General features: G+C 37.9%; 1 protein-coding gene across 1 annotated transcript in view; it reads left to right on the plus strand.

The window, feature by feature from the left end:
- Nucleotides 1-1,295: 1,295 nt before the first annotated feature.
- The window catches only part of slc26a4 (solute carrier family 26 member 4), a 55,533-nt gene continuing 28,998 nt past the window's right edge, over nucleotides 1,296-27,830 (plus strand). Inside the window, exons 1-9 of the mRNA XM_039761201.1 lie at nucleotides 1,296-1,338; nucleotides 1,581-1,730; nucleotides 3,780-3,919; nucleotides 4,632-4,742; nucleotides 6,575-6,771; nucleotides 14,893-15,057; nucleotides 19,363-19,515; nucleotides 24,964-25,046; nucleotides 26,967-27,114. Coding sequence (XP_039617135.1) covers nucleotides 1,597-1,730; nucleotides 3,780-3,919; nucleotides 4,632-4,742; nucleotides 6,575-6,771; nucleotides 14,893-15,057; nucleotides 19,363-19,515; nucleotides 24,964-25,046; nucleotides 26,967-27,114 — 1,131 coding nt within the window. The 5' untranslated portion in view covers nucleotides 1,296-1,338; nucleotides 1,581-1,596. The remainder of the gene's footprint in view (nucleotides 1,339-1,580; nucleotides 1,731-3,779; nucleotides 3,920-4,631; nucleotides 4,743-6,574; nucleotides 6,772-14,892; nucleotides 15,058-19,362; nucleotides 19,516-24,963; nucleotides 25,047-26,966; nucleotides 27,115-27,830) is intronic.

Here is a 27,830-nt window from a genome sequence, read left to right on the forward strand (position 1 = left end):
CACTGTTTTATATTCTGACTCTGTGCCAGGACATGTCCAGACTCTTTCCTCTGTTTGAATGTTTCCCTGTGGTTTATTTATGGTTTGAATTATCTTTGATCTACCCTGGCCTAGTGTTGTTTTATACTATAATATTGCGTGCATTGTAAAGTGTCTTATGATGCTGCTTGTGACGAAAGCTTATACAGCAATAATGTCAAAACTAAACAAGTAAATGAATAGAAAAAATAAATAATAATCTTAACAAAGATATAAATTCTCATTTTTAAGCAACCCACAAATAAGAAACTAAAATGCTATAAAATAAAAGGTGAGTCTATCCACTATCCATGCTACTTTAATCTATTTTAGGGTGAGACCCCATCCCAGTTGTATTGGGGACAAGGCAAGAACCTACACTAGATGGGGTGCCAGTCTGTTACAGAGCACACATGCACGCACCCACCCTCATTATTGAATACAAGTGAAGGAACATTATGCTCAGTCACTGTACTGTACTGTGTAGAACACATCTGGAATCATGTGTGCAGTCCTGGTCATTATTTTGCACAGACACAGCATCTCTGAAGATGTACAGAAATGAATAACTAAGTTCATTTCAAGACTAAAGGGCAAATTCAACTCTAACATGCTCAAACAATTAAACCTGTTTAGAGAAGACTGCGCAGAGACCTAACTCAGATATTCAAAATTCATAGAGGCATTAAAATGTTGATTCTGCAGAATTCTTTCAATTAAACAATCAAAGACACCAGTGGAAATCATCAGGAAATTAATCAGTGAATAAAGCCGGAAAGCACATCTATACACAAGGTGTCATGAGAATATGCAAACAAATCGAGCAATATAGCTTGCAAAAAGTATCTGGATGAGCCGAAGGCTAACCAGGTAAGCTTGGTTGACTGAAAGGGCTCCACTAGTCTGAAAAATACTCTCCTAGATATTGTGTTAGCTAAGGAAATTAAAAGCATGTCAGCATTTCTTTGAGAAGTATCCCTAAATGGCAAAATGGAAAGCATGGAAAATAAAATATACCAACAACCATTTCAAAAGATGATATGATGATGAGTTTTTCCACAGCTTTTGGTTGGACATGCACAACCCTGACCTTTGTTCCCTTAACAGCATGGATTTAATTCATCTTTCTTTTTCGCAATGTACTTAATGCTAATGTTAGGAACACCAGTGTCACATGAGGGGTGGGGCCACCTGGAACAAATCTCAAAAAATCTAGTACTTGTTGGCTCTTGTTTAGATCATAACATAGGTGTGCGATGTGCTTTATAAAAGGCCTGTGCCTTTCTATGCCAAAAGGCTGGCTTCATTTTATCCTTCTAGGTAATTACACCTTACACTTTTTTCTTCTCATTGTGACAAGCAGCATCAAACTTGCATAGCAGCATACAATGTTGAATTCTTTTGTGTAGGATTAAGCTTTTTTTCCTTAAAGTAACAGAAAAAAGAATTGCAATCTTAAATATCTTCCTGTTATTCCAATATTTTTCATCTTGGAAGCTGTTATCATTAATTTTTGGAAAGCTCCATCATTTATTTAAGTTGATGTGTCTTTTTGAATTCAGGAGCTTGCATTTCAAGATGGAGAACAACACATCTGAACAAGGGTATTTTGTTGCTCGGCCAGTGTATTGCAAACCTTTGTTTGAAACTGACAATGAGCGAAAACTGAGGATTTCAAAAACCTTGAAGGAAAGATTTCGGAATTCATGCAGGTGAGCAGAAAACTTTAATTTGACACAGCATAAAGGAAATGAAGACCTGCAATAATAGTGGGTTCGTGTTTCATGCATCCTCATGATCAATGAATAGATAATATGCATCAGCAATGTAAATACAGGCTTTGGAATTTAAACATTCAGGTCCATGGCCTTCAGCCATCCTACGATTACTTTGGAAAATGCCAATTGTTTAAAGAATAATCATTTGCATTGCTAGTTAGAATAATTGGTATAAAATTGACCCAGTTTGAGTGTGACTGGGACTTACAATGGACTGGCATACTGTCCAGGGCTGTATCCTGCCTTGTAATAATTGCTGCCAGCAGAGGCTCCATTCAGCTGGTTTGAGAATGCAATGTCATGCTATTTTAATAAATTCGAATGAATTACATCATTAAACTATTTCAATTATATTCATTTAAATTTTTCTTCCACAAATATTGTATTACACTTGTCAATTTGCATTTTTTAAGGTTTTATTTGGGTCATGCAATGCTCTGGTGTACCTCTGTTATTTTTCTTGAGATATTTTCTTGATGTATTGTTATTATTCTTGAGATACACACCAAGATGTTCATATTTGTTGGAATGATGTTTCTGAACTTTGCACAAGTGAGTGTGCACACCCTACATGCACTGATGTCCCATTCAGGATTGGTTCCTACTTTGCTGTCATTCTTGCCAGTGCAGATTGGAGCTGAAAATGTATAAAAGCTGTCCTTTACTGTTGGCAGCTGTATAATACTAAAAGAGTTGTTTTTCTCAGAAAACTAAATAATAACTAACTACAGATTTATTAGCTTAAGACACATTTGAGGGAGCTGTTATTTAAATAAACACCAGGAAGCTAGTTAATTAACTTTCCTTTTTACTTAGTTTGTCTTGCAAAAGTGGCTTAGTGATTATGTCTTCTATTATGGATGTAAGTCCCTGGGTTAATTTTTTTTTTCAAATCTGTTCCCACTCCTACATTCCCAAAGACATGTATAAAGTGTAAAGATTATTGGGGATTCTAAGCTTTCCCGTGTACGTGCCTGTCTGGGGCTGGTCTCTGCCTTGCACCTGATTCAGCTGGGTTAAGCTCTGGCCACCATAACCCTGAATTGAATTAGCAGGTTTTCAGAATGTTATATTATTGCTCTTTCACCTACTTCATTATTCACTTTTGCCTTTTGTTTGAGTAAATCAAGCTATATTGATTTTTTCTATTGATATCATATCAATGAATTACTGAGTGGATAACTTGAAAGTAGCCTGTATATGAGCACTTTTTTATTAAGTGATCATCCCATAAGCATACAATTATCAGACACCCCAAAAAACCCTCTCACATTTTTATCACTTGTGGAACAGAGAGAAAACCACGTGTGTCCCAATTTTACTTATGACTGCATTCATCAATTCCTCAACTTACTTAATCCAGTTCAGGGTTATATGGAAGAGGCCTTATTATTGGTTACCTTATTCATTTATATGCTTTTCCTGCTTATTCGGGTTTTAAGGAGATCTTGTCAAAATTTGCACTTAGGTGTAGTTAGAGAAGGTCATTTTCACTGTCATCTGTACATAAACAATACAAGGTATTTTGAAATTACTATATATATATATATATACTAAAGTTAAATGCAAAGGTGCAAGCTACTTTTAAATATACCCCCCCCCCATTAGCATTGAAATAAAATCAAAAACACTACATTTAGAGTTTAGAAAAATACACCACATTTGACATTTTATCAATATGTCACACTTGCTTTAAATAGGAATCTTCTGTAAGATTATAGATATGTTGTACATTTAAATAAAGTATGCAGCAATGATGCATATGCGATAAATGTGTGTTTCGATGTATTATGTATAGCTGTGTACAGGTGGGTGAGTGTTTTTTTTTTATAATTACAATATACAGTTGAAAAACAGGTTGTCTGGATAAGCACACTGAAACATACAGTAGATTTGTTACCTTAATGCTTTTTGTTTCCCAAGTAGTTTTCTTTTGATATATTTGGAATGAATTACTAAAATTCTGTTTATGTTTGAAATAAGCTGTTCATCCAAAAGGGCCAAGCAGATATTTCAGACGTTTTTCCCAATATGTGACTGGTTACCTAATTATAAAGTAAAGGAATGGCTGATTAGTGACATCATCTCTGGGGTCACAACAGGACTTGTAGCATGCTTACAAGGTGAGTGACTTTTATTGTTTCATCTTTAGCTTTCCTGGTAATAATTTAATGTTACAGCCAAAGTAATTTTATTTTATCAATCACAATGAAACCAAAAAAGTTCATAGTATGCAGCCTTTAATGCCGTTATTATTAGTTTAAAAAATCTATTGGGTAAAACACTCAACTGGACTGATTTCTGTGCTTCTCTTTCCATGTAGCAATAATAGTCAACAAAAAATGCTCAGAATTACTTGGCAACTGTATATATTTCATACTTGTAATAAATTTGAATAATGTGGAGTTAATGTATATATTTTAAATCACATATATACTTAAGGTGAACCATAAGAACAATTTGTTATTACTATTTTAATAGAAAAACATTTAAAGTTACTGTTTTGGTGTTATTTGGTCTGTCTAATACATATGATATGTTTATATCTGATATGTGCAAATGTTCTTACATTTACTGAATTCTCAATTTTGAACATGGCTGCTTTTATTTCTGACTGTCACTTGAATTGTTAAATAATTTGTGTAAGCTGTTCTGTTGTACCAAGTACTGTATTGATGCCAATTTGTCTGCACCAGTAAAAGCAGCTAATGCATTTCATTGTACTGATAATGTTCCCCTCTATGTCAATATGTCTTCCAGAAATGTACTGTACATTCAGTGTCATTTTATGAACTGACCCTTATAACTATCACTTAAATTTTATTTTTTGTTCAGGTCTGGCATTTGCCCTGCTTGCTTCAGTTCCACCTGTCTACGGTCTTTATTCTTCATTCTTTCCTATTTTGACATATTTCTTCCTTGGAACCTCAAGACATATTTCTGTCGGTAGGTTTATTCATGGGTTTGCTACTACAGGAACATTTTAAATGATAGCGATAGAAAAATGGCTTAGACACATATTTACTATGCATTTTATGTAATAACTAGTTTGAAGGATCTTTATACTACAATATTACTGTTGAGAACACAAAGACATTAAGGAGATATATCACCTAGAAGTGAATCTTCACTATACTTATGGATACTAAATACAAATACAAACTAAAGAAAGCATGGTCATTTATCTAATTGTTTTGTTTTTTATTTTTTGTTCACATTAAGTACTACAGGTTCACAAATACCTTACCTCCACTTCCAAAAAAAATCTTGAGAAAACTTCCAACATGCTAAACATTTTGAAAATAAAGGCAGGTCAGGCAAACAATCCTTAATGTTTAAGTAACAAAGTCCAGAGGGTCATATAACCATAGCATCCAGAGTATTAACTTCAGTCAATGAATATTCACACCATTGTACATCACGTTGACATGTTTCAGGACTCTACCCTATACTTAGTCTGACTTCTTTCTATTATCTATTCTAAAAAATTCCTGAGAGGGAGACTAGGGAGACAATCGGACAATCTTGGAAGACAATTTGACGTCCCACGAGAGACACTTTAATGTCACGCGAGACAAGGCAGTGAGACAACATTTAAAACAAGTTCATGGACATCTGTTCTGTTGGGCCCTTGAGCAAGGCCCTTAACCTGTAATTGCTGAGCACTTTGAGTAGTTAGAAAAGCGCTATATAAATGCAAAGAATTATTATTATTATCTAACCAAGCAGTTGTTGGAATGCTTTTGGCAGACAGACTTCATGTACTCCCAGCTCTTAAAACAACAACAAGCGAGAAGCAGAACATGCAGCTCGCCAGCAGCAGCAAGCCAGCAGATGATCCGACTGCTTCTGCTTAGCGTGCGTTCTGATACACCATTTCACAACGTGAGCAGCAGAGACAAGAACTGGCAAAAGGACAGCTGCTGTACAGGCTTTTAAATGATCGATGCACATCACGACAAGCAGAAAACGCAGCTCGCCAGCAGCAGCAGAAAGACAGCAACTGATTCAACAGCATCTCCTTAGTGTGCATTCAGCCACCCCCCCTTCCCAACACGAGCAACATTATACATCCTATGGGAAAGATTTAACCAAGCCCCAGGGCTGGAAATAAAGGACAAGTATTGTTTTTAAAGTAAAAGTTTTAAAGTAAAAGTGAAAATAATGCATATGTAACAATTCCCATGAAAATAACAATCTCTTCAAATTGTATATCCAGTAAACCAAATCTGGAGGTGGGCGAGCGAAGCGAGCAGAGGGCAGAGCCCCCTAGTGTTTCTAAATATTAGAAATTGGATAAAAAAATTTCCCAGCACCTAGTAATGTCTTCACATTCTGTTAGTAAGTAAGTGAATTACTCAATCAACATGTATAATTTAATTCACTATGTCAGTGTGTTATCACTTTATTGTTACAAAGGAATGGTGTCACTGATGTTGCTTAAAGGTACAAATAAAAGGATTTTCAAAGTACTGTATTATGTTAGTGAATCTGAGAAATGGTGAAAGCAGAAGATAAAAAAATAGTACTTTTTTCTAAACATATATTGAAAACCTTTTGCAAACTGACTTTAAGAGATGAGGGCAATGTACTATGCTGAAGGTATCAAATGCTAGCAGAAAAGAACAAATGCCTCAGCAGAGTCCATTAAAGAATTATTTACTGTAAATCTCATGAATGTGATTATTTTTAAGAACTTTAGCCACTTTCAAAAGTATATTTTTTTATTTTATAGCCACACAAGTATACAGTATATAGATTGACATTTACTTTTTCAGGTCCATTTCCTGTTACTTCTTTGATGGTTGGTTTAGCAATTCTCTCCCTTTCTCCGGACTCTAATTACATGATCTCATCAGCTGCCTCATCTAACAGTTCTTTTTCGAATACCACAAAATTAGTCAATACCACTGCAAGGGATGCTGACAGAGTGATGCTGTCCTACACCATGACATACCTCATTGGATTTTACCAGGTACGTTTTTTTGTTTTTTTTTGTCAGGACTTAAAGCTTTTTTCAGATGATCTTACAGATGTGGCCATTATGTGAGTTTTTTTCTACAAATATAAGACAAAACAGATTAGAGTTTGTGAGAAAATTGACAGCTTGTGGTGTTCATGTAAAACACCTGACAGCATGTAGTATAATTCATATGGGAACACTTGTCAAAGGTTGTAGGCCTTTGATTCATTTTTCTTACACTTTTGCTATGTGTGACTCCCTGCTACCCTAGCTGTAGGAAAGGGGTTGTATTGATCACTTAACTAACTAACTAACTAACTAATTCATTAATTAATTAAATAATTATCAGGTTTTCCTTTGGAAATGTTGGCAATTAATTAAAATCTCTGTTTCGCTTTCCAGCCGAGACACCAGAAAAATGAAAAGATCTGTACAATTTATGAACAAGATTAAAAATAAAGTCTATGTTAAACACTTTCACTATCTTTGTTGTGGTGCAGACATGGTGATGGCTATTTTTCAACAAATAACCTAAATAACCTAAACATGTTTGCTGTAACAAACAAAATAATACAATTTATTTATAATATAAAGATATCAGAAGATGGATATATGCAAGTATATATATATATATATAGTACTAGACATTAAGCCCGTTAAAATAACGGGCGCTAGAACAGTAGTGCATAAACATTTGTATGAACGGTCTATATTAAATGGCAAGGGACCTTGTATGTGGCTGTAATATGTGTCACTGTATTGTGTGCCGTTAATTTTCTCTCTCAGTAATACTGGTTTGTATTTCCGTAAAATGCCTGTAATTTTGTCTGACAGTAATACAGTGGAACCTCGGTTCACGACCATAATTCGTTCCAATTCGTTCGGGTTGTAACCTGATTTGGTCATGAACCGAAGTAATTTCCCCCATAGGATTGTATGTAAATACAATTAATCCGTGTGTGAGATGCGCGCGCGCCTGTGTGTGTCTCTCTCTCTGCACAGGGAATGCACAGGAAGAGACTGAACACGTGCTGTGTGGCCCCGCGCATGCGCACTTCTCCAGAAGACACACACACGGACACCGCGCACCTGTGTGTGTGTGTGACTCAGCGCCTGTGTGTGTGCGTGACTCACGCAGCGCCTGTGTGTGTGCGTGACTCACGCGCGCCTGTGTGTGTGTGTATCTGTCTCTCTTTTTGCACAGGGAATGCACAGGAAGAGACTGAACATGTGCTGTGTGGCCCCGCGCATGCGCACTTCACCAGAAGACACACACACACACGGACACCTGGACGCACACAAGGGTTTTATTAAAGAGTATATATATATATATATATATATATATATTGTGAACGATAGGGGGCGCTCTCGCTCCCTTGAACCCCTGTCCATGACTCCAGACACCAGGTAAAAGTCCAAATGTTGACTTTATTTTTCTTCCACAATACTCATATAAATCAACAATTCTCAAATAAACCAATCCTCCAGCTCCCAGACGCGTTGCCACCCTTCCACCCAGCTCAGCTCGCCGTCTGGGAGCTCCCACAGTCCTTTTATATCTCCTGACCCGGAAGTGTTTCTGCCCAACAGTCCACAAGTCCTTATTCCTTATGGCTCAGGGAAAATAGTCCTTTTCTTCAACCCGGAAGTCCGTCGCTCTTCCTGTGACGAACCTCCAGGTCACAGGGCACAAAGAAGCCCTCGGTCCTCCCTGCAGCTCCCTCCTGTGGCCCCCACGGCATCCAGCAGGGCTTTGCATAAAACTCCAATGTCCATGATGCCCTGCTGGTCTTCTGGGGACCTCCACACTGCAAGGAGGGCTCCACCTGGCGGCTTGGGGGTATTGGCCGGGATAAATGGCCGGCCATCCTTCACAATATATATATATACTAGCAAAATACCCGCACTTCACAGCGGAGAAGTAGTGTGTTAAAGAAGCAATGAAAAAGAAAAGGAAACATTTTGAAAATAACGTAACATGATTGTCAATGTAATTGTTTTGTCACTGTTTTGAGTGATGAGTGTTGCTGTCATATATATATATATATATATATATATATTTACACACACACACATAAACATATATATATACATATCTATACATATACACATATATATACACACACACATATATACATACATATATATATCTACATATATACACATATATATACATACACACATACATACATACACACACATATATACACACAAATATATATATATATATATATACACACACACATATATAAACATATATATACATATACATACATATCTACATATATACACACACAGCTATTTCAGTATCAGTGCAATACGCTGCTTGTTAAAACGGATAACTCCCGCTCTACGCAAGTCTGCTGGATATTATGAACTATCGATTTGTTCAAGTTCTATTTAAATTTTAAATAGAAGGAATTTTTATTTAGTCGACAGAAATATCTTTGGTAGGAATGGTAAAAACAGACAGGAATATTATTCCTGAATAAATCAACTCAAACCTTAAACAACTTATAATATTTTGCTCTCCATAAAAATATATCCTGTCTAAATTATACAAGTTAGAAATAAAGTAAACGTTAAAAGAACAAACATTCAAATTTCTTTACTCTTATGTAATTTTATATAAAAATAAACTTAGATTTTAAATATCCCAAAAGATTTTGCTCTCCATAAAAATATATCCTGTCAAAATTATACAAATTCAAATATGAACATGCTGCATAACAAAACCTGGAAATATAAATAAAATGTGTTCCTTTCAGCAATAACAAATCAAATCATTCAGTTGTCTTTGCTCATATGTCATTTTAGAGCTGGACGCCTGGCATCTTTTTTGGCAACAGGTTCGTTTATGTTTGGTGTGAGGTTCTGTGTTGTGGAGATTCTCAGGATGGATTGCAGGTGCTCATCAGTGAGGCGACTCCTGTGTGCTGTTTTGTTAGTCTTTATCACTGAGAAGAGCTTCTCACACAGATATGTGCTACCAAACATGCACAAGGTTCGAGCCGCATGTAGACGGACTTTTTGTTCTTCAAAGTCACCAAAGCGCCGTGCAAACTCAGTGCGCTCAGTTTATCAGCAAAGTGCGATTTGGGAACACCGTAGTGACGACTTGGTTTAACATTACTTGGCAACAGGGAAAGTTGCACTGGTGCATTTGTGTCTCCCATAAAAGCAGCTTCACTTGAAATCACTTTGTGATTGTGCACGGGTAAAACGTCCGCTGAAGTGTCAGATTCTTATTTAATTCTTCTGCTTTCTGTATCTTCTGCATTGCATTCAGGTCTTCAGGTTACCCTGATGTTTTGTCTCATAGTGCCGCCTTAGATTAAATTCTGTAATTACAGCCACATTAGCTCCACAAATGAGACACACGGGTTCAGTAAACATATACTCAGCCTCCCATCGGTTTTAAAGGCTCTATTTTCAGAATCAACTTTTCTCTTCAGCATCGTGTGAGCTAGCTTCGCAATAACTTGCAGCATCATAAGCTAGACTTGATTAACGCGTAAGTGTTCGCAAGGCAGCTGAAGCGCTGCATTATGGGATCTGTAGTTTATTGTGTTACCAGCGCTTCATATACCCGGCCATTAATAACAATAATACAGTATATAAAATGATCTCGGGCCGGATATAATTACACGCCGGGCGGATGTGGCCCGCCCTTGAGTTTGACACATATGGACTAAATAGAACTTGAAAAGATATATTTTTCAAATGTGATCGCAATTCAGATAGAGTTGACGCGACTACAGCCTGCATGCCTCAATAAGTCATCCTCCCTCGCTCTTACTTTTTACCGCTCATCTAATGAATACACTGAGTATGGCTTTACCAAAACAATCATTGATGGCTAATAAAGTATCCATTATTCGAGTATGTAGATCGGGATATATATATACATATATATATATATATACCCGCGTATCGCAGCGAGAAGTAGTGTGTTAAAAAGCTAGAAAAGAAAAGGGAACATTTTAAAAATAACGTAACATGACTGTCAATATACAGTATTTGTTTTGTGAGTGTTACTGAGTGTTGCTGTCATCAAGGATTTGATTATCATTATTTCTTTCAATCAGGTTCGTATTTGTAGGATGTGTTGTGTTCAAGTTACATTCCGTGTTTGTCAATCGCTGTAAAGATGACAGGTTTCATTCATCGATTCGCTTTTTACTGCATCAATAAACAGCTCGTCTTCTTCTTTATCTGAGACCTGACACACTGCATGCACGGGTTTTTTACACTGTCTTCCTTTAGCGGACATTGACTTTTTCCACCGTGTGCTTTGTTTCCGCAGTAGCTGGATTTATGAATATGCTTGTATGTATCAGACGCTTCATATTTTTGCTGCCTTTTCAATTGTGTAATTCTTTTTGTTCAGCTCTTTGGAACTGTTGCTTTTATCTGTGCACGCGCCAGTTCACGTGAGCCGCGGTGTACATGCATCGAAGGTTCCCAGCTGTGCTGGTGCCATCTCGTGCTATGTCCATGGCTGTATTTAATGTTACCTTAGTCCTGGCACTTAAAACTTTCTCTCGCAGTTTTTGAGTTTGTGCCAAACACCACCCTGACCATCTCATCTTCCTCTCCATAAGCACAGTCCTTCACCCGTGAATATTTAGTGGGAGTTTGCTATTGGATTGCCGCTGCCGGACGGCCTTATATGGACAGGCACTAAATTACAAACGCCAGCGGCAGCCTGTCTATGAACTTAATTTAAAGTGTAGGTTTACATCGTGCTTTGTTTCCGTAGCAGAACTCATGAATATGGTTGTATATGTCACTGCCGCTTCTTATTGTTTCGCTGCCTTCTCAATTATATAATGCATGTTTTCTTCAGCGCTTTTGAGGTCTTCCTGGTTTTCTATGTACTGCGTGATTACGTGGAGGCGTGATGATGTCACACGAAACTCCGCCCCACGGCATTCAAGCTCATCTCCATTACAGTAAATGGAGAAAACAGCTTCCAGTTATGACCATTACGCATAGAATTTCGAATAAAACCTGCCCAACTTTTGTAAGGAAGCTGTAAGGAATGAACCTGCCAAATTTCAGCCTTCCACCCACACGGGAAGTTGGAGAATTAGTGATGAGTGAGTGAGTGAGTGAGTGAGGGCTTTGTCTTTTATTAGTATAGATATATATATATATATATTGTGAACGCTGGCCCGGACACAGACAGACAGACATGTTGTTCTTCACCACACACCGTTTATTTACAGACTAATATTTACAAAGTTACCGTGCTCTCACAAACCCCAGTGCCTCTTGCACCGATTCCCCAAAGTCCAGGCTACACAGTCCTTTTCTGGCCGCCTTCTGTCCTCTCGCCAGCTTTGTCTTCCTTCCTCCCGACTCTAGCCCCGACTGCTGAGAGGCGGCCCCTTTTATGGGAACCCAGATGGGCTCCAGCTGTTTCCCGGCACTCCTCCGCAGACACGCCCTTGTGTGGCAGAAGTGCCGGATGCGCACCCGGAAGCCGTCCGGGTGTCCCCTGTAGTCTTCCCCTCAGCACTTCCTGGTGTGGCGGAAGTGCTGGGCCCAGGGCTGTTCAGGCAGCGGGGCACCGCCTGCCGGTGGCCACGGGCCCCTACAGGTCTGGGCTTCCATGCCCCCTACCCGAGGCCACCAGCGTAACCAGGACGGATGCCCCCTCGCGGTCTGGAGTAGGTACAAGCCCTCCTCTGGTCCTCCTGGGCGTCCCGGCCGTGCCACCATATATATATATATATATATATATATATATATATATACACAGTATATATATGTGGGTGTGTGCGTGTTTGTGAATTGATGGGGTGGGGTTTGGAGGGTGTTGCTAATAAAGTCCTATTTATTATCCCCATGTTCTTCTTTTCAAGCTTCTATACCCTGGGTTCATGTCCAAATGTCTGTTAATGGTGTTTTCATTGGATAGCCACATTTCAGCCAGTTCTCTGGCACTTTTAGTATTAGCCTTGAATTTTACTTGCACTAAGTCCCATTTAAATGTACAGTATGTCCGGTCAAACTGACATGTGTGTAAATCAGAGACCATGGGTCCTTTCTTCTGACTACATTGCTATGTTCCTGTTTTTGCCTGGCATGAATTACATGGTATGCTGTACGCTGCATTCTATGTCTCTGTTGCCGATTTCTTACTTTTAGCATTGAAATGGGCTGTAGGCTTGTACACTATTTTGATGCTTGATCTGGACAGGATACATGATGTAAATTCTATTACCCCATGATGATAAGGAAATGTATGCCAGGTGGGATAGGGGGTTCAGGTTGGAGTCATGTTTGCTAGGGTCTATGGCATCTCCTATGTAAGCATTGTCTGATGAATGTCTTTGGGAAGCTGTTTGATATGAAGAAATGGAAAAGATAGTGCCTTCATTCTTTTTAGTCTCCTTGGTATTACATCCTTGGGTGTGAACTCCTCTAAACAGAGTCTTAACGCAGCTTCATTTATGCAATGATGGGTGATTGCTAGCAAAGTGTAATATTTTACCTGTATAACATTCCTTATGATAAACACCTGTAATCAGGGTGGCGTTGTTACCTCTTTCAATGGATATGTCTAGGAAGTTGATGCGTCAGTTTATTTCTTTTTCCACAGTAAACAGGATTGCAGGGAATATAGCATTGATATGGTTAGCTGGTCGCTTTTTATTATGATGAATATGTCGTCAATGTAGTGTACCCAAAGTTTTGGTGTGTACTAAGTTAGAGCCACACTTTCTAACTGCAGCACTACCAGTACAGCTAAGAGTCCTGATAATGGAGATCCCATTGGCATACCAGGACTCTTAACTGAACTGGTAATGCAACAATTTGAAAGTATGGTGCAGGCTCTGGAGTCCAGCATAGCCAAAGTTGCTGTCAGGTTGACAGTAGTAAGCTTGATGAGAAGAGACCAGATCTAGGATTTGCAAGGGTTTGTAAAGAAGGAATGGAGGTCTTGCCTTTGGCCTCAAGTACACATAAGCTCACCCTTTTTGATTGACAATTGAAGTCCATGAAGGTTGACACTTCTTGAATTATGGCTCTTTGCTCAAACAACAGTGCCCGGCCTTGACAAGCTGTTTCTGTCTTATTTGGTTAGTGATTGATTAGATAAGGAGTAGTGGCTACATTCTAAAGACCAGCCCTGTTAATATAAGGTGTAATTCTTGAGCTGATACTAAGAGCATTTGGCAGTTTCTTGCTAAACCAAGGAAACTATGTCCTGGTCATTTATTTAAGGGTATACTCACACTGGTAATTCGTTCTTTGCCCAAGCACATTTGTTCACATGTAACTCCAACAAAGTCTAGTTCGTTTGACTAGTGTAATCGCTCCATGCCAGGCCAACCATACCATGACCTGGCCCGCTTGGAAGAGGTGGGCCCAAATATGGTTCAGTAGCATTCAGGAACAGGATGATCGATAAACATGTCCAAGCATTGAAAACAGTCATGACGTCAATGATGCAACAAGTCAGATAGTGCAATTCTCATTTCGTTCAATATCTTTTGAGTTAAAAGCAGGTTTTTATTCACACCTTACACATGAACGTGAATTGCAGTTGGCAAAAAAATCTGCAAATTCCTCCCTTAACATCTTTTGCAACCGTAAAAATCTTCTCATACATGCAGCATGATTAACAGCAAAATACTGCGCTGCACACTCAATAAATCTCTAAGGGGCTAGAGCGTTATCCTGCCCTACAAGACACTAAAACATACTGTCACTCCATGTTTGGATCTTATTTTGGCTTTACACAAAGTCGCATGGTCATGACGAAAGCATGTCCCTGCCCAGAACATTAAGCGCAGTGTGATTGCAGGTCAGCGGGGGAGTAGGGAGTGGGGACAATCACGCTTGGGCACAGTACAGAACAAACATGCCTAGTGTGAGTATTCCCTTAAGCACTGTCTTTGATGCTTCCTCCATTATTTGTACAATTTCTCATATTAACATTTGCCATATTATTAATTTTTGAAACCTCCTGCAAAATGGCTACAGTATTTGTATAAATCACTTCTTCATGTTGTTTCTTATATATGTATATATATATATATATATATATATATATATATATATATATATATATATATATATATATATATTTATTAACTTTTGGGTCTTTATTTTTTTCAGCTTGGAATGGGTATACTTCAGATTGGATTTTTGGTGAGATACCTTTCAGACCCATTAGTGGGTGGATTTACAACAGCAGCAGCATTTCAAGTATTTGTTAGCCAGTTCAAAGCATTGCTTTCTGTACCAGCAAACAACTATAATGGAATTCTTTCAATCATACTTGTGAGTATAGATACATTTGTGTGCTTTATAAGTACTCAGTTATGCAACTTCTTGTGAAAATTCTATTAGTCTTTCTAGAGTATCACAACATTTAACTATCATACAGAATTTGGTATTTTAGGGGTGGCCAGTGCTACTGCCTTATAACTTCAGGGAAGTGGCTTTGAGTCACAGTCCAGTCATTATCAATATGACATTGGATTATGTTAAAATATGTGGAATTTATTATCACAAAAGGAAATTTGTTAGTGACAGAAAAGTATAAGCATAAAACACTGTTGCACAGATAAAATAAAATATGTTGAGTTTACATCAATTTTTAAAATCAGAACAGACAACTAAGAGTCTTCAGATAAGAATATTGAATGTTAACACTGTAATAACTTAGTGTTCATCAGGATCTTGGCCACTGAATAATATTATTCTAAATGCTTACAGGACAAAGAATACAATAGATGTTAAATAGATGCTTTTATTCTTGAAGATCTAAATTTGAAACTTGACAGTAACAACTGACACTTTGGAAACCAAAGATGGCTGCTGTATGACAGAATGGAGTTGCCCTTATTTTAAAACTACATGTAATCCACTTACAGTTCAGTAAGAGAGGACTTCTGCAGAACATATGACAGTTTTCATTTTTAATGCAAATACTATCAAACTAACATATAACAGTAAACGTATCAACAAATCTTGGGCCCAACAGAGTAGGGTCCTTTAAGGCAGTAACAGAAATTGAACTATCAACCTTCTAGATACAAGCACAGATTGTGGTGTAGCGGGCCCACAGATCACATCAAAAAGGCCACTTTTTAAATAAATAATCGCCACACTTGCAGCTTAGAGAGGGGGCGTGGTATGTGTGGGCGGAGTGGTTCCCGGGGTGATGTGTGGTGTGGACGGTCCTCACTTAAGTGCACTGGTCGTCCACATCCATAACTGGCACCAGGAGCTGCTAATTGCCACATCTGATCCATGTCCCCGTAATAAATAGAAGCGCGGGGCAGCTGGGGGGGAGAAGAAATGAAGAAAAAACAGAGTGAGGAAGACAGGAAGCAGTGAGGAGAGAAAGCTGGTGTGTGCAGGGGTGAAGAAAAAGAAAGAAGCGGAGGTTAAGGAAGAAGGCAGCAGGAAGTGAAGGAAACGATGTGTGTGAGAGAGAAGGAGGGCGAGCAAGCGCGTGCAGACTCACAGAATTATGCAGGCAGAGGGAGAGGTGAGCCCGAGTGGGGTGTTTGGCCAGCACCCGACGGCCGATGGTAGTGGTGGCTCCTGCTGAGTACTTATCTGGAGCAAAAGTGATCGGGAGAAGGTTGGTTTACCGCAGTGAAGGCAGTGGGAGTCGGAGATTTGGAGTATAATCCCCAGCGTGAGCGTCCTGGCCGTTGGGAGATGCCAAGTCTCAGTCTGGCATGTGCTGAACGAAGCCAGGGATCGGGAGGCCACCAGACCAGTCAAGCAGAAGAAGGTCAGCTGCATGTAGGGTCACTAGTAAAAGAAGGAACTGTGCTTTGTGTTTTAAAAGAGGCTGTTTACAGCCGTTGTTTTAACCTTGGTTTTTTTTAAAGATTTTTTTTCTAATGGATTTTAACCTCCACTATTTCACCTATTTTTATGGATTATTTATTTAATGACTTCTATTTAAAGCTCTGCACTATTTATTTGAACACTATTTTGGTTTTGTTGATTTTTAATAAAGGTACTTGGCACTTTTGCACCATCCCCTTGCTCCATTTGTTGTACCTCACTGCCTAGCTCATGGGTGACATTACCGACAGTGTCGGGTTCAAGGGCTCCCAGAAGGTGGATAGGAGTATGGAGCAAACCCGCATCGTCACACAGATCCTTAGCCACACAGCCACAACTCTTCCCCGGCTTGGCGGACAGCAAATTTATATAATGCTGTAAATATTGTGGACTTTACCGGATGTTCAAAAGCCAGTAATGACCAGAGAATCCAAATGTAACAGCAAAAAAAAGACATTATTCAAAAACAAAGGAACAACCACAACCACGACCAAAGATGCTTAAAGACTAAGCAACCATGGCCTAATTGAACATAAGAATACCAGATTGGCTGCACTCCCCAGTATGCTTGTGTCCCCCTCTAGCAGTCTGAGATATTTCAGAAATGATAATTAGTTTTAGTAGCATCTCATATTGATCAATGAGGGTATTGCTACCCAGATTCACTTTACAACATGTTATATACTGATTGGACATGCAAATAAACATTTCACTGTATATTGTAATCTACTCAGTTAGCCAATAAAAGGTGTCATTTTGCTTCACTTCTCATTGCATCCATAAATAGTTAACACGGTACCTACTACTACTGTAGTTGGTGCACATAACAATACTACTATTATTACTTTTACTGCATTAGAATGCTCACTATGATTGTACAAATTAGGAACAAAAGTAAAAAATGAAACCACTGTGTGTTTTCTTGGTGAAACATACAAAAGTAGCTTAACATCCACAGGGTATACTTTCAATAAAGTATACTTTTCTCCCATACTTTTCAAATATAATTAAATAAAATAGAAGCACACAAAGACAGTGGTCACTATGCTCAACCTACATGTAAACCACTCTCCTAGACAGCAAAGAAGGGTAAAGTAAGAAAACCACACTCTTTCTGTCTAGAGCAATTTCAGAGAAGGGATGTCAATAACAATTATGTGTACCTTTGTTCTTTGTATTCAAAGTGGTACAATGGCGGTGAAGGTAGCATTGAACAGCAGGCAGCAGGTGAACAGACAAGGCATTGGACATTAAACTACAAGGTTACTGGTTCGACTTCTGACTCTGGACAGTATTCTGACCTGATAAGTTGCCTAACAGGAAACAGGGTGTCAGGCAAATATACAATAATAACTGAACCAGTATGTGTCTTAAATTACTGCAGAGAGCCCACAATACGCTAAGTTGTTATATTTAATAGGTGGGGGTGCCCCTCTGTCATTCTGTATAGATATCAGTGCCTTCTATTATATAGCATCATTCAAGTGAAAAGAGGCAATTTTAGGGACAGCGGTAGCTGTAAAGGTCAACATGGTCATACTAAATATCACTTTTCCTTTACATAAGTGAGGTGTGAGTCACACTGGTACATTGTTTGGGAAATGTTGCCACACTTAAGGTCAGTAGGCAAATGACATTTATTTAGGAGATTTCCAATTACATTCCTTGAAAACCTCAAGAGACAACACACAATAGATGTAAAGTATTGGGAGAGTGAGTTGGGGAGTCTAATTGCTGTGTACCATTCACACATAAGTAGATATTTTAGGCTCTTAGAAGTCTGTCCTTCTAAATAAAATGTCTCATACCTAGTGAATAAACCTCTGTCCCCTGAATGCACATAAAGCACAAGGTTAATAGGATAAAATGAACCTTTATGGTGTGCATATGGACTATTTTATAATATTCCAGTTGATTGGAGTGTTCAGTAGGAAAGCTGGTAAGCTACTCTCACGAACAAACACTGAACCTGACTGAGAAGACTTATTATCATTTTTTTGTTCTCAGGTACCTAAGATAATATAAGTGAGTCCTCACTTGTTCGCTAAATAAATTGAAAATATCATCTACAGACTCCTGCGGTGGGCTGGCGCCCTGCCCGGGGTTTGTTTCCTGCCTTGCGCCCTGTGTTGGCTGGGATTGGCTCCAGCAGACCCCTGTGACCCTGTAGTTAGGATATAGCAGGTTGGATAATGGATGGATGGATGGATCTTCAGACGCTAATTATTAACTTTTCATAGTGATCAAGCTTATACATGCGACATGGCATTTTCTTGCAATTTAAAAAAAAATATGTTATCAGCCTTGTTTAGTGTCTTGACGTGCCCTGGCATAAAATGGAATGGACTCCCACCTCTATGTACAGTAAGATCTGTACATGCTGAGGGAGGAGTGTATGACAATAGACGTAAGGGTGGGAGCTGCTACTCTGTTCACCTCTGTCAAGTTTAGCCAGAATTTTTTATAGTTCTAGCCACCCATTTTAAACTTATCATCATTTCTTATTGTTAAAGAGAAAGAAACAACTTACTCTAAGTTACCAGTGTGTATTGTTCTATACTGTAGTTGATCTATGTTAAGGTTATGGTGAGCCTTATTATTCCTGAATGTGAAATTCAGATGTGTATTTCAATTTAATAGCAAACAGCATGATGCAAATAAGAAAAAAAAAAACTTTACATATAAGGATGTATATGGAGACCACACAAAATTCTTACTTGAGTTATGAAATAATATTTTTCTTGTATAAAAACAAATACCTGTTTTTGTGTTTTGCAGACGATCATTGACATTTTTAAAAACATTGGCCAAACCAACATAGCAGATTTAATTGCTGGTCTTATAACACTAGTAGTTGTGACAGTGGTAAAGGAAATCAATGACCGATACAAGCACAAGATTCCTGTGCCCATTCCTATAGAAGTCATAGTGGTAAGTAACCTCCTACACTAGACTCAAAACATATCTTCAGGGTTTTACACAAACTAATGTATTTAGCTACTGCTAAAATTGGCACTTTGATTTTTTTTATTTGGGAAGATGACAATTTGTTAAATAAACTTGGTGAGAGGACATTAAAATCTGTGATGTCCAGTAGTGTTCTTTGGGATGTACTGCAGATTAACTCTTCAGCCTTGAGTTAAGTAACAATCAACAGCAACCATTGATCTCTGATATGTTGCAAATTATGTTATTTTTCTGTAAATTGTAATTCCAGTATTACAATATTATTGAATATGGTCAGTACTATTGATGATGATTTAAACACAAACAAGTTTTTTCATTAGAGACAAATGGAACATTTTACTTACGATTTTAAACAAAGTGATAAAGTCAGTCCTCTACAAGGGTTACCCCTAAGCAAAGCTCCAGTGTCTTCTAGTTTTTGTTCTTGACCAATGGCTGTGATCAGGGCAAGCTGCATAGATTATCTTGGAGGAGGCACACAAGGGAAGATGTCAACATGACACTTCATAAGTTATCACCAGGCCTAAATCTGTAAATTAAATGATCTTCTATTATCTACAGTAGTATTATTCTATTATCTAATTTCTATGTGCACTTGCTTAATTAATACTCTTTTATTTTGTATAGATTCTACCCATCATGTGAAACAACCAGTTTCCATCATTTAATGAAAAAAATAATAAAAGATTATGTTGGAAACAAACACATTCATCTTTGTCCACATTTCAATTGAATATATGGTAAATGTCAACCAGGAGGCTGAGCTGTGTTGCACTGGTTTACTCAGTTTAGTCTGTCTAGGACTGTAATTGCTACAAGGTGTTCACTGTAACCTATCAGTAGCCATTGTTGTTTTAATTTGCCTCCACTCTATTATAAACTAGGAGACCCTAAACACATAAGTACTAAAAAGCATTTCCATAAGTGCCCACTGGGGGGGATATCACCTTCAAACCCCAGCTAGATCATGGGGCAAAAACATAATCTTTACAAAATAAAGTTTTATTCTCATAAAGTGCTCTGTTATACAGTAAAGCTCCGAAAAGCACAAAAAGCATAAAGCATTTGCCAGCAAAAGCAATTTTAAGTGAACAAAATCCCAATATAGACTCCAAATAGAGTGGTCAGGAAAACAGAGCAAGAGGGTAAAAATTTCAAAATAAATAAATTTCAGAAAGTAAACTAACCAACCCCAGAGCACATTCATAAGGAACAGGCAGGAACTGAGACCCTCTAGAAATACTGGGCAGACGGCATTTGCTGACCGTGATTAGTAATTGCCCCTACCTTTTGAGTGACCACCCACAAAATACAAGGCACATAATAAAGGCAGCTTATAGTCAAAGAAACCAAACAATACCACAAATTAATAAAATACAGTACATAAGTTATTTCAAATCTCTAACATAATTCACAGTAATAACAAACAAAAAAACAAACATGGACAAGCAAGACATTATAACAAAGATTTGAACTCCAGCCAGTGAAGGGACCCTGGATGAAATATAACACCATCTTGACATGATTTTTTGCTTTCCTGTTTCAGCATTCTAGCTATGCATTCAGCATTGTGACCAGTGGTAATAAACTTTGTGCACTGTCCTTATGACAAAATAATAATAATAATAATACATTTTATTTATTTGTAGGTGCCGTTCTAAACACTCAAGGACAGCGAACAATAGACAAAACACAGATTATAAACAAAAGTAAAATACAAAAGTTAAAATCAGACAGAGCAATTGTTCTCAAAGAGAAAAAGCAGTCTTAAACAAATGAGTTTTAAGTTTAGATTTGAAAAGTGAAAATGATTCAATATTTCTAAGCTCAGGGGGTAGTGAGTTCCAAAGCTGGGGAGCAGAGCAACTGAATGCTCTGCTCCTCATAGTGGTAAGATGAACGAAGGGGACAGTCAAGTGGATGGAGGAAGAGTATCTAAGGGTTACAGGAGGGAATGGCATCATGGAAGAGGTGAGACAGATATGGAGGGGCAAGGTTGTGGATAGCCTTAAAAGTTAGTAGGAGAATTTTGAATTGCAAAACGGGAGTGATATGGTGAATGGAGGGGGTTCTAGTAATGATGCGGGCAGCTGAGTTCCGGACCAGTTGAAGCTTATAAAGAGATTTTCAAGAAAGACCAAAGAAAAGGGAACTGCAGTAATCCAGACGAGAAGTGACAAGGCTTTGAAGAAGGTTAGCAGTGTTGTGGGGAGTGAGGGAGGGGCAAATACGATTAATGTTACGCAAGTGGAAATATGCAGACCAGGAGATGTTGTTATTGATGTGGGACTGAAAGGATAAAGTACTGTCAAGGATGACACCCAGACTCTTAACCTGTGGGAAAGGGGAGACAGCGGAATTATCAATAAGATGAAAAATGATCAATTTTGGATAATGTTGATTTTGTACCAATGAGGTGAACCGCAGTTTTGTCACTATTTAATTTAAGAAAGTTTGAAGAAAACCAGTATTTGATTTCTGCTATGCAATCAGTAAGGGAGGGGGGTGGAAAGGAAGCAGAAGGTTTGCTAGTGAGATAGAGCTGGGTGTCATTAGCATAACAGTGGAAGCTAATGCTATATTTACAAGAGATATTACCAAGTGGAAGGAGGCAAATAATGAAAAGGAGAGGCCCCAGGAGGAAGCCCTGGGGCTCACCTGAAATAACAGCAGTGGGTTGGGATGTGAAAGTTTTAAGCTGAACAAACTGAGTGTGGCCTGAGAGGTAGGATCTGAACCAATCTAGTGGAGTATGGGTAATGCCAATCGAAAATAATCTGTTGAGAAGAGTAGTGTGACAAATAATGTCAAAGGCTGCACTCAGATCAAGAAGGATGAGAATAGCAATTAAGCCAGAATCAACTGCCATAAGGAGGTCATTATTACATTTTATAAGTGCTGCTTCTGTACTGTGGAGGGGACAAAAACCAGACTGTAATTGTTCATACAGATTATTTTGAGAAATAATCTACACAGGTCAATATACAGTATACTTCCTAGAAGGTTCATTACTAGTGTCCTGTAATTCTTTTCAAACCTTTTAGACACTGCACAGACTCAAGTGTGGCTCCTTTACCAGGCTTAGTACATGCCACCAATTTCGTTTATTGGAACGGAACTCCACATTTTAAACTTGTTTAGGCAGAGAACATAACAGGTGCATCAAAGACATAGAATGCAATTATGTGAAGTAAAATTGTTGTATAGAACTCCAGGCTACATAATATTGCAGAAAGGCAAAACCTGTACTGTGAAACATTTAAGAATCCTCCGTCTCAATTTACAAATTTAGAAACAATTAACTCTCATTAGGTAAAACATGTGATTAGGTTACTTTGGTTTTCAGGTAACAGGTACAAAATAAATTCCAATCTAATTAACTTCAAAATTGTGCATTGCAAAAAAAATCTCCTGACTTGGAGTATTCAAAATGTACCTGGGTCAATGCCCTTCTTTTGAACTAGGTTGTCATGCACCTACTTTGCTGTTTCACATGCTTAGGTAATGTCCAATGCTCATACAATATTAGAATAAAATCTCTGATTTATCAGGCAGTCATAGGCTCACAATAATGCTTAATCCTCTAGTAGCTCTATTTAGTAAGTGAACAATCTATTAATGATAACTTATGTTACAGTGTTACCATGTCATCTGGTTTTGAATAACATCAACACATCTGACCCAAATATCATAACACAAACAGAAAGGACACCCTGTTTCATTTGAAATTAGAAAAAATCAAAGTCACATTGTGGGGAACTGTCAAAAGTTTCTTTTGAACCTGAAAGGCATTTACTACTGCTATCCTTAATTGATCATATTTAGCCATTGGTAACCTTTTGGATATGTCACTATCTTTGATTAATTACTCCATATTAAATTGTTTTCTCTCTACAAGCTTAGGGCACAGGGTATCTCATGCAATACAATGTTAAATTTTATGTCTGACTGAACTATTACTTGAAATGGCACAGGTTATTCCAGTGTTAAAAAAGAAAAGAATGTTAGAGACACAATGTTTTGGCGGTGTAGACTTCACATTTGCAGGTACATGATGACACAGCCTTTCACTACCTGAGTTGTAAAACAATGCAGATCTCCCTAGTTCCTTACTGGAGAATGAGATTCTGCATATATTCTATGGAACTGTTGTGATTTTCCTTCTTTATATTTCTGGTAATTAAAAACAATTACCATCTTGCTTCTAACGTCACCTTGCCATCCATTTTGGAACTTGAGGGTGCTTCCATTTTGGATCGTTTGAAACATGGGGCTGAGCATCTTGTTTACAGTTTCCAGGACTTTAACCATTCACAAGATAGGTAATTGCACTGCAATGATATCATGGCTATGCACTTGTTTAAAATGGCAGTGTGGTAAATTTTGTGTCCAAGTGTTGCCTAGCAATTTCTAGAAACAAGATTATTTTCTATTTTTTAAACTTTTGGCTGAGTTATTTTGAATTTGACTTTCCATTAGCATTTTTTGCTTTTGTAAATGATCTCTTTTTGACTACTTTCTTCAATGACCCCCAATCTGCTTCTTGACAACATCATTGTTTTCTCCATTTTAGTATTTAATAGCTTTGTCTTTTTTCCAAGTCATGTTATTTTCTGATCTTTTTCTCTGTAATCATTACATGAACCAATTTCCAGACTCTTTTGGTTTAAAGTGGCGCTTTTTGAATATGTTATGATATTTAACTGGACACTGAAATCAGTGAAAGAATGACTGGGAAATGGAAATACTTCTAAAAAGTTGAGAGGCAAAGAATGGTGATAGGACAGAGGTCAAATATCTGAAAAAAACAAAACTAAACTACCAAATGAAATCTAAAAATTAATTTGGTTGACTTTTCTGTTTTGACAACAAACCTTTATCTTTTTGGTTTTGACTCTGTTTCTTATTTCCTTGTCTCACTCTAGTTCCATCTCTAGCAGAGAGAAAAAAAGTACAAAAAACAGATGGATGGTGTTTTATAATTCACATTGGGATACATGTTTTTAGAGTAACTATATTTGTAAATTGAATATTCATCTTGAGGCGGCACGGTGGTGCAGTGGGTAGCACTGCTGCCTCGCAGGTAGGAGACCTGGGTTTGCTTCCCGGGTCACCCTGCATGGAGTTTGCATTTTCTCCCAGTCTGTGTGGGTTTCCTCCCACAGTCCAAAGACATGCAGGTTAGGTGCACTGGCGATCCTAAATTGCCCCTAGTGTGTGCTTGGTGTGTATGTGTGCGTGCCCTGTGGTGGGCTGGGCCCTGCCCGGTGTTTGTTTCCTGCCTTGCGCCCTGTGTTGGCTGGGATTGGCTCCAGCAGACCCCCGTGACCCTGTAGTTAGGATATAGCGGGTTGGATAATGGATGGATGGATATTCATCTTGTTGAACTAAAGTAATGTTTCATGTTTTCAGGCCATTATAGCCACAGGAGTATCATATGGAGCAAATCTTAATGCAAAATACAATGCCAACATAATGAAGACTATTCCTGGAGGGTATGTAAAATGTTTGTTTTTTTACAAGCTACTCAAGCAAACTCAGTTGCCTCACTAGCAGACTTCCAGCAACAAACAACCACCTTTTATTTTATATAGTGCACTTCTGTAGTGAACACCATCCCATGAACAGAGGTCTATTTCATTGTCTTCAAGCATTTTTCTATACTGGCACCAAAGGCAGATTAAGGGACTCACTATATTAAAGAATGAAACAGCAGCCTTGAGCATTGCACTCCAAAGAATTTGATCACTAGGCCACCCTACCTGCTGTTAACTTAGTAACTAGCACACTGCTGCACTGGAGAACCTAAATGAAATGTGGATGAGATTCAAGTTTGAGACTGGGCTGATGCTGTTAACTTTATGCACAAGTTCTGTGTGAAGCCATGGTGGCATTCAGAGGAAAGTATTATCTGTGCTTTCTTAGAGTGACCACGATTTTGATTGATTTTTTGATTTTTTTGTTTGCTTATTTTTACTTAAGGACAGGGATTTGTTTCTCTACGGTGTTCAGCTCATATGCAAGCTTTAGTTGACTTATAGTATTTTCACTGTCACCATTCACAGTGTCCTATACATTTGTAATGTGTGATTTGTTTAGCCAGCTATCCAATTTTATAATTTTTTTTACTTGTGTTGCCCTTCATCCACTCATAATAATTGATTTAACATACATTATTGGGAGTTACCCAGGTTAACCACTCAGCTCTTAGGTATGTACTTTAATAATAAGAAGAGTGCATATTAAAATGTTTTAGCTGTTAGGGATCGGCTAGAGAAAGATCTACTTCCATATCAAATAAATATAGCTAGTTAAAAAAAAAATGTATAAGAGGAAAGGACAGCAGACTGCCTGCATAAAATAACAATTTCACCAGCTCACCAGGTAGCTGAACTTTATATTTTTAGCATTGGGCATGTGGTAGGAACCAACCTTGAACTTACACATGCACACACCATAATCCTCACAAAAGATCAATTTAGAATTGACACTTTGTGTGAAATGAAAGAGATTAGAGATTCATACTGAGATAAAAATGAGTATGCACCACACTGTTTTTAATGACCAAAGATATATGAGTACAATATATGAAGACATAAAAATCATGTTCCCCATGCTAAGTGTATACTAATTCGTACCTCTGTGTTGTCTGGGCTTTTCTACAGCTGTAGCACCATCTTCTGGGAATGTATTGTATCTGCAAAAAAGTTGTCATTTTATTGACTTTTCAAGTACAGATATTAAAGATAATTACTTTACACATACTGTATATTTATTTGCTTTCTAAAATAAGTGATTCACAGAAACTGCTAGTCAATTTTTAATTCAGTACAAGATTTTATATTTTGTAGAGTATCAAAAAGGACAAGTAATTATCAAGAACTGTTTCTTACAGCAGACGTAACTCCAGAGTCACTTCTGGCCTGGTGACTGTGGTGTGCAGTGTACATGCTCTGCCCATGTACACACAGATTTTACACGGCTATTCAGGATTCCTCCCACAACCTAAAAATGCTTATGTGAAGCTGACTGATCAAGTATTTGCGGGTATGGCTATGTGAAATGATTGCAGCCAATTTGAGGTTGGTTGCTTTTGTTCCTGATGCTGCCACGATGGAATGCACAAATTTAATTGGTTCAAGATCAAGCTTGTTTCTTGTAAGCAATCTGAACATAGGCACATACAGTAAGATTTTCAGATTTACTGTAACACTACCAATGTACAATTGTACTTTTTTATTTAATACTTGTTATCCTCACATTATATATTTTCACTGTTCTGTGTAAACTTAAACATGATTTTCTTAACAATTTAATCCTTAATAATAACGGCCTGGAAGTGAACCAAAACAGCAAGCCCTAAACATTGGGTTATATTATGTATTATGTTTAATGAAATTATTTCTTTATTATAGGTTTTTGCCTCCTAAATCTCCCAATACTAGCATGATGTCGGAGGTTGCAACCTCTGCCTTTTCAATTGGTATCGTGGGGTATGCCGTTTCTGTTTCAGTGGCTAAAGTGTATGCAGCAAAACATGGCTATAAAATCAATGGCAATCAGGTGAGTACTGTTTAATTACAAAAATGTAAAAAAATATTTTGTAAAAGCTAATTAAAAATAAAGAAGTCCAGCATATTTACATACTCTTATTACCACAATATACATTCTGCCAATCATAGAGGCTCATGACCAAATACAGAGTGAGGGAGGCAGGGTGTGGGCAAGAGCTTGTAATATCCACCAGCCGAAGAGCAAATGTAGGCACATGTCCATTGCGTCCTATGTGAAAGGTTCCTGTAGCTTTTCAGGACAGCAGCAAAAGTTGCCCATCAAAGCATTTTTGGAGTCTTGCACATTTTTCATCCAGGAAGACATGAAATTTGGGTATATGGGTATTAAAGGCAGGATGTCAGGATGTTGATGTAGACAGGTGAGAAAGGCAAAGGAAATTACATAATGAATACTGTAAACAGGCTATCAGGTCTGTAATCATCCTTTCTTTTCCAAGGGAGTGAAACTAATGCTGCTTGAGACAAATGTTTACATCTGTAATAAACATCTCTTATTTTGTGAGAATTAAGATCTGCTTAGAAGTGTGTAAGCATGAAGTACTGCATACGCATTGTGTCCTTTCGCAATATTGTATATATAAGAACTGTACAAAAGACAAGATTTTATTGGTCAATAAATCAGTGAGTGAGTGAACCCATAAAAAGCCATTTACGATTCATAAGCAACAGGCAGAAAGCCTTACCCAACTTCTTGACTGACGACTA

The sequence above is a fragment of the Polypterus senegalus genome, chromosome 8 (assembly GCF_016835505.1).
Source record: "Polypterus senegalus isolate Bchr_013 chromosome 8, ASM1683550v1, whole genome shotgun sequence".
NCBI lineage: Eukaryota > Metazoa > Chordata > Cladistia > Polypteriformes > Polypteridae > Polypterus > Polypterus senegalus.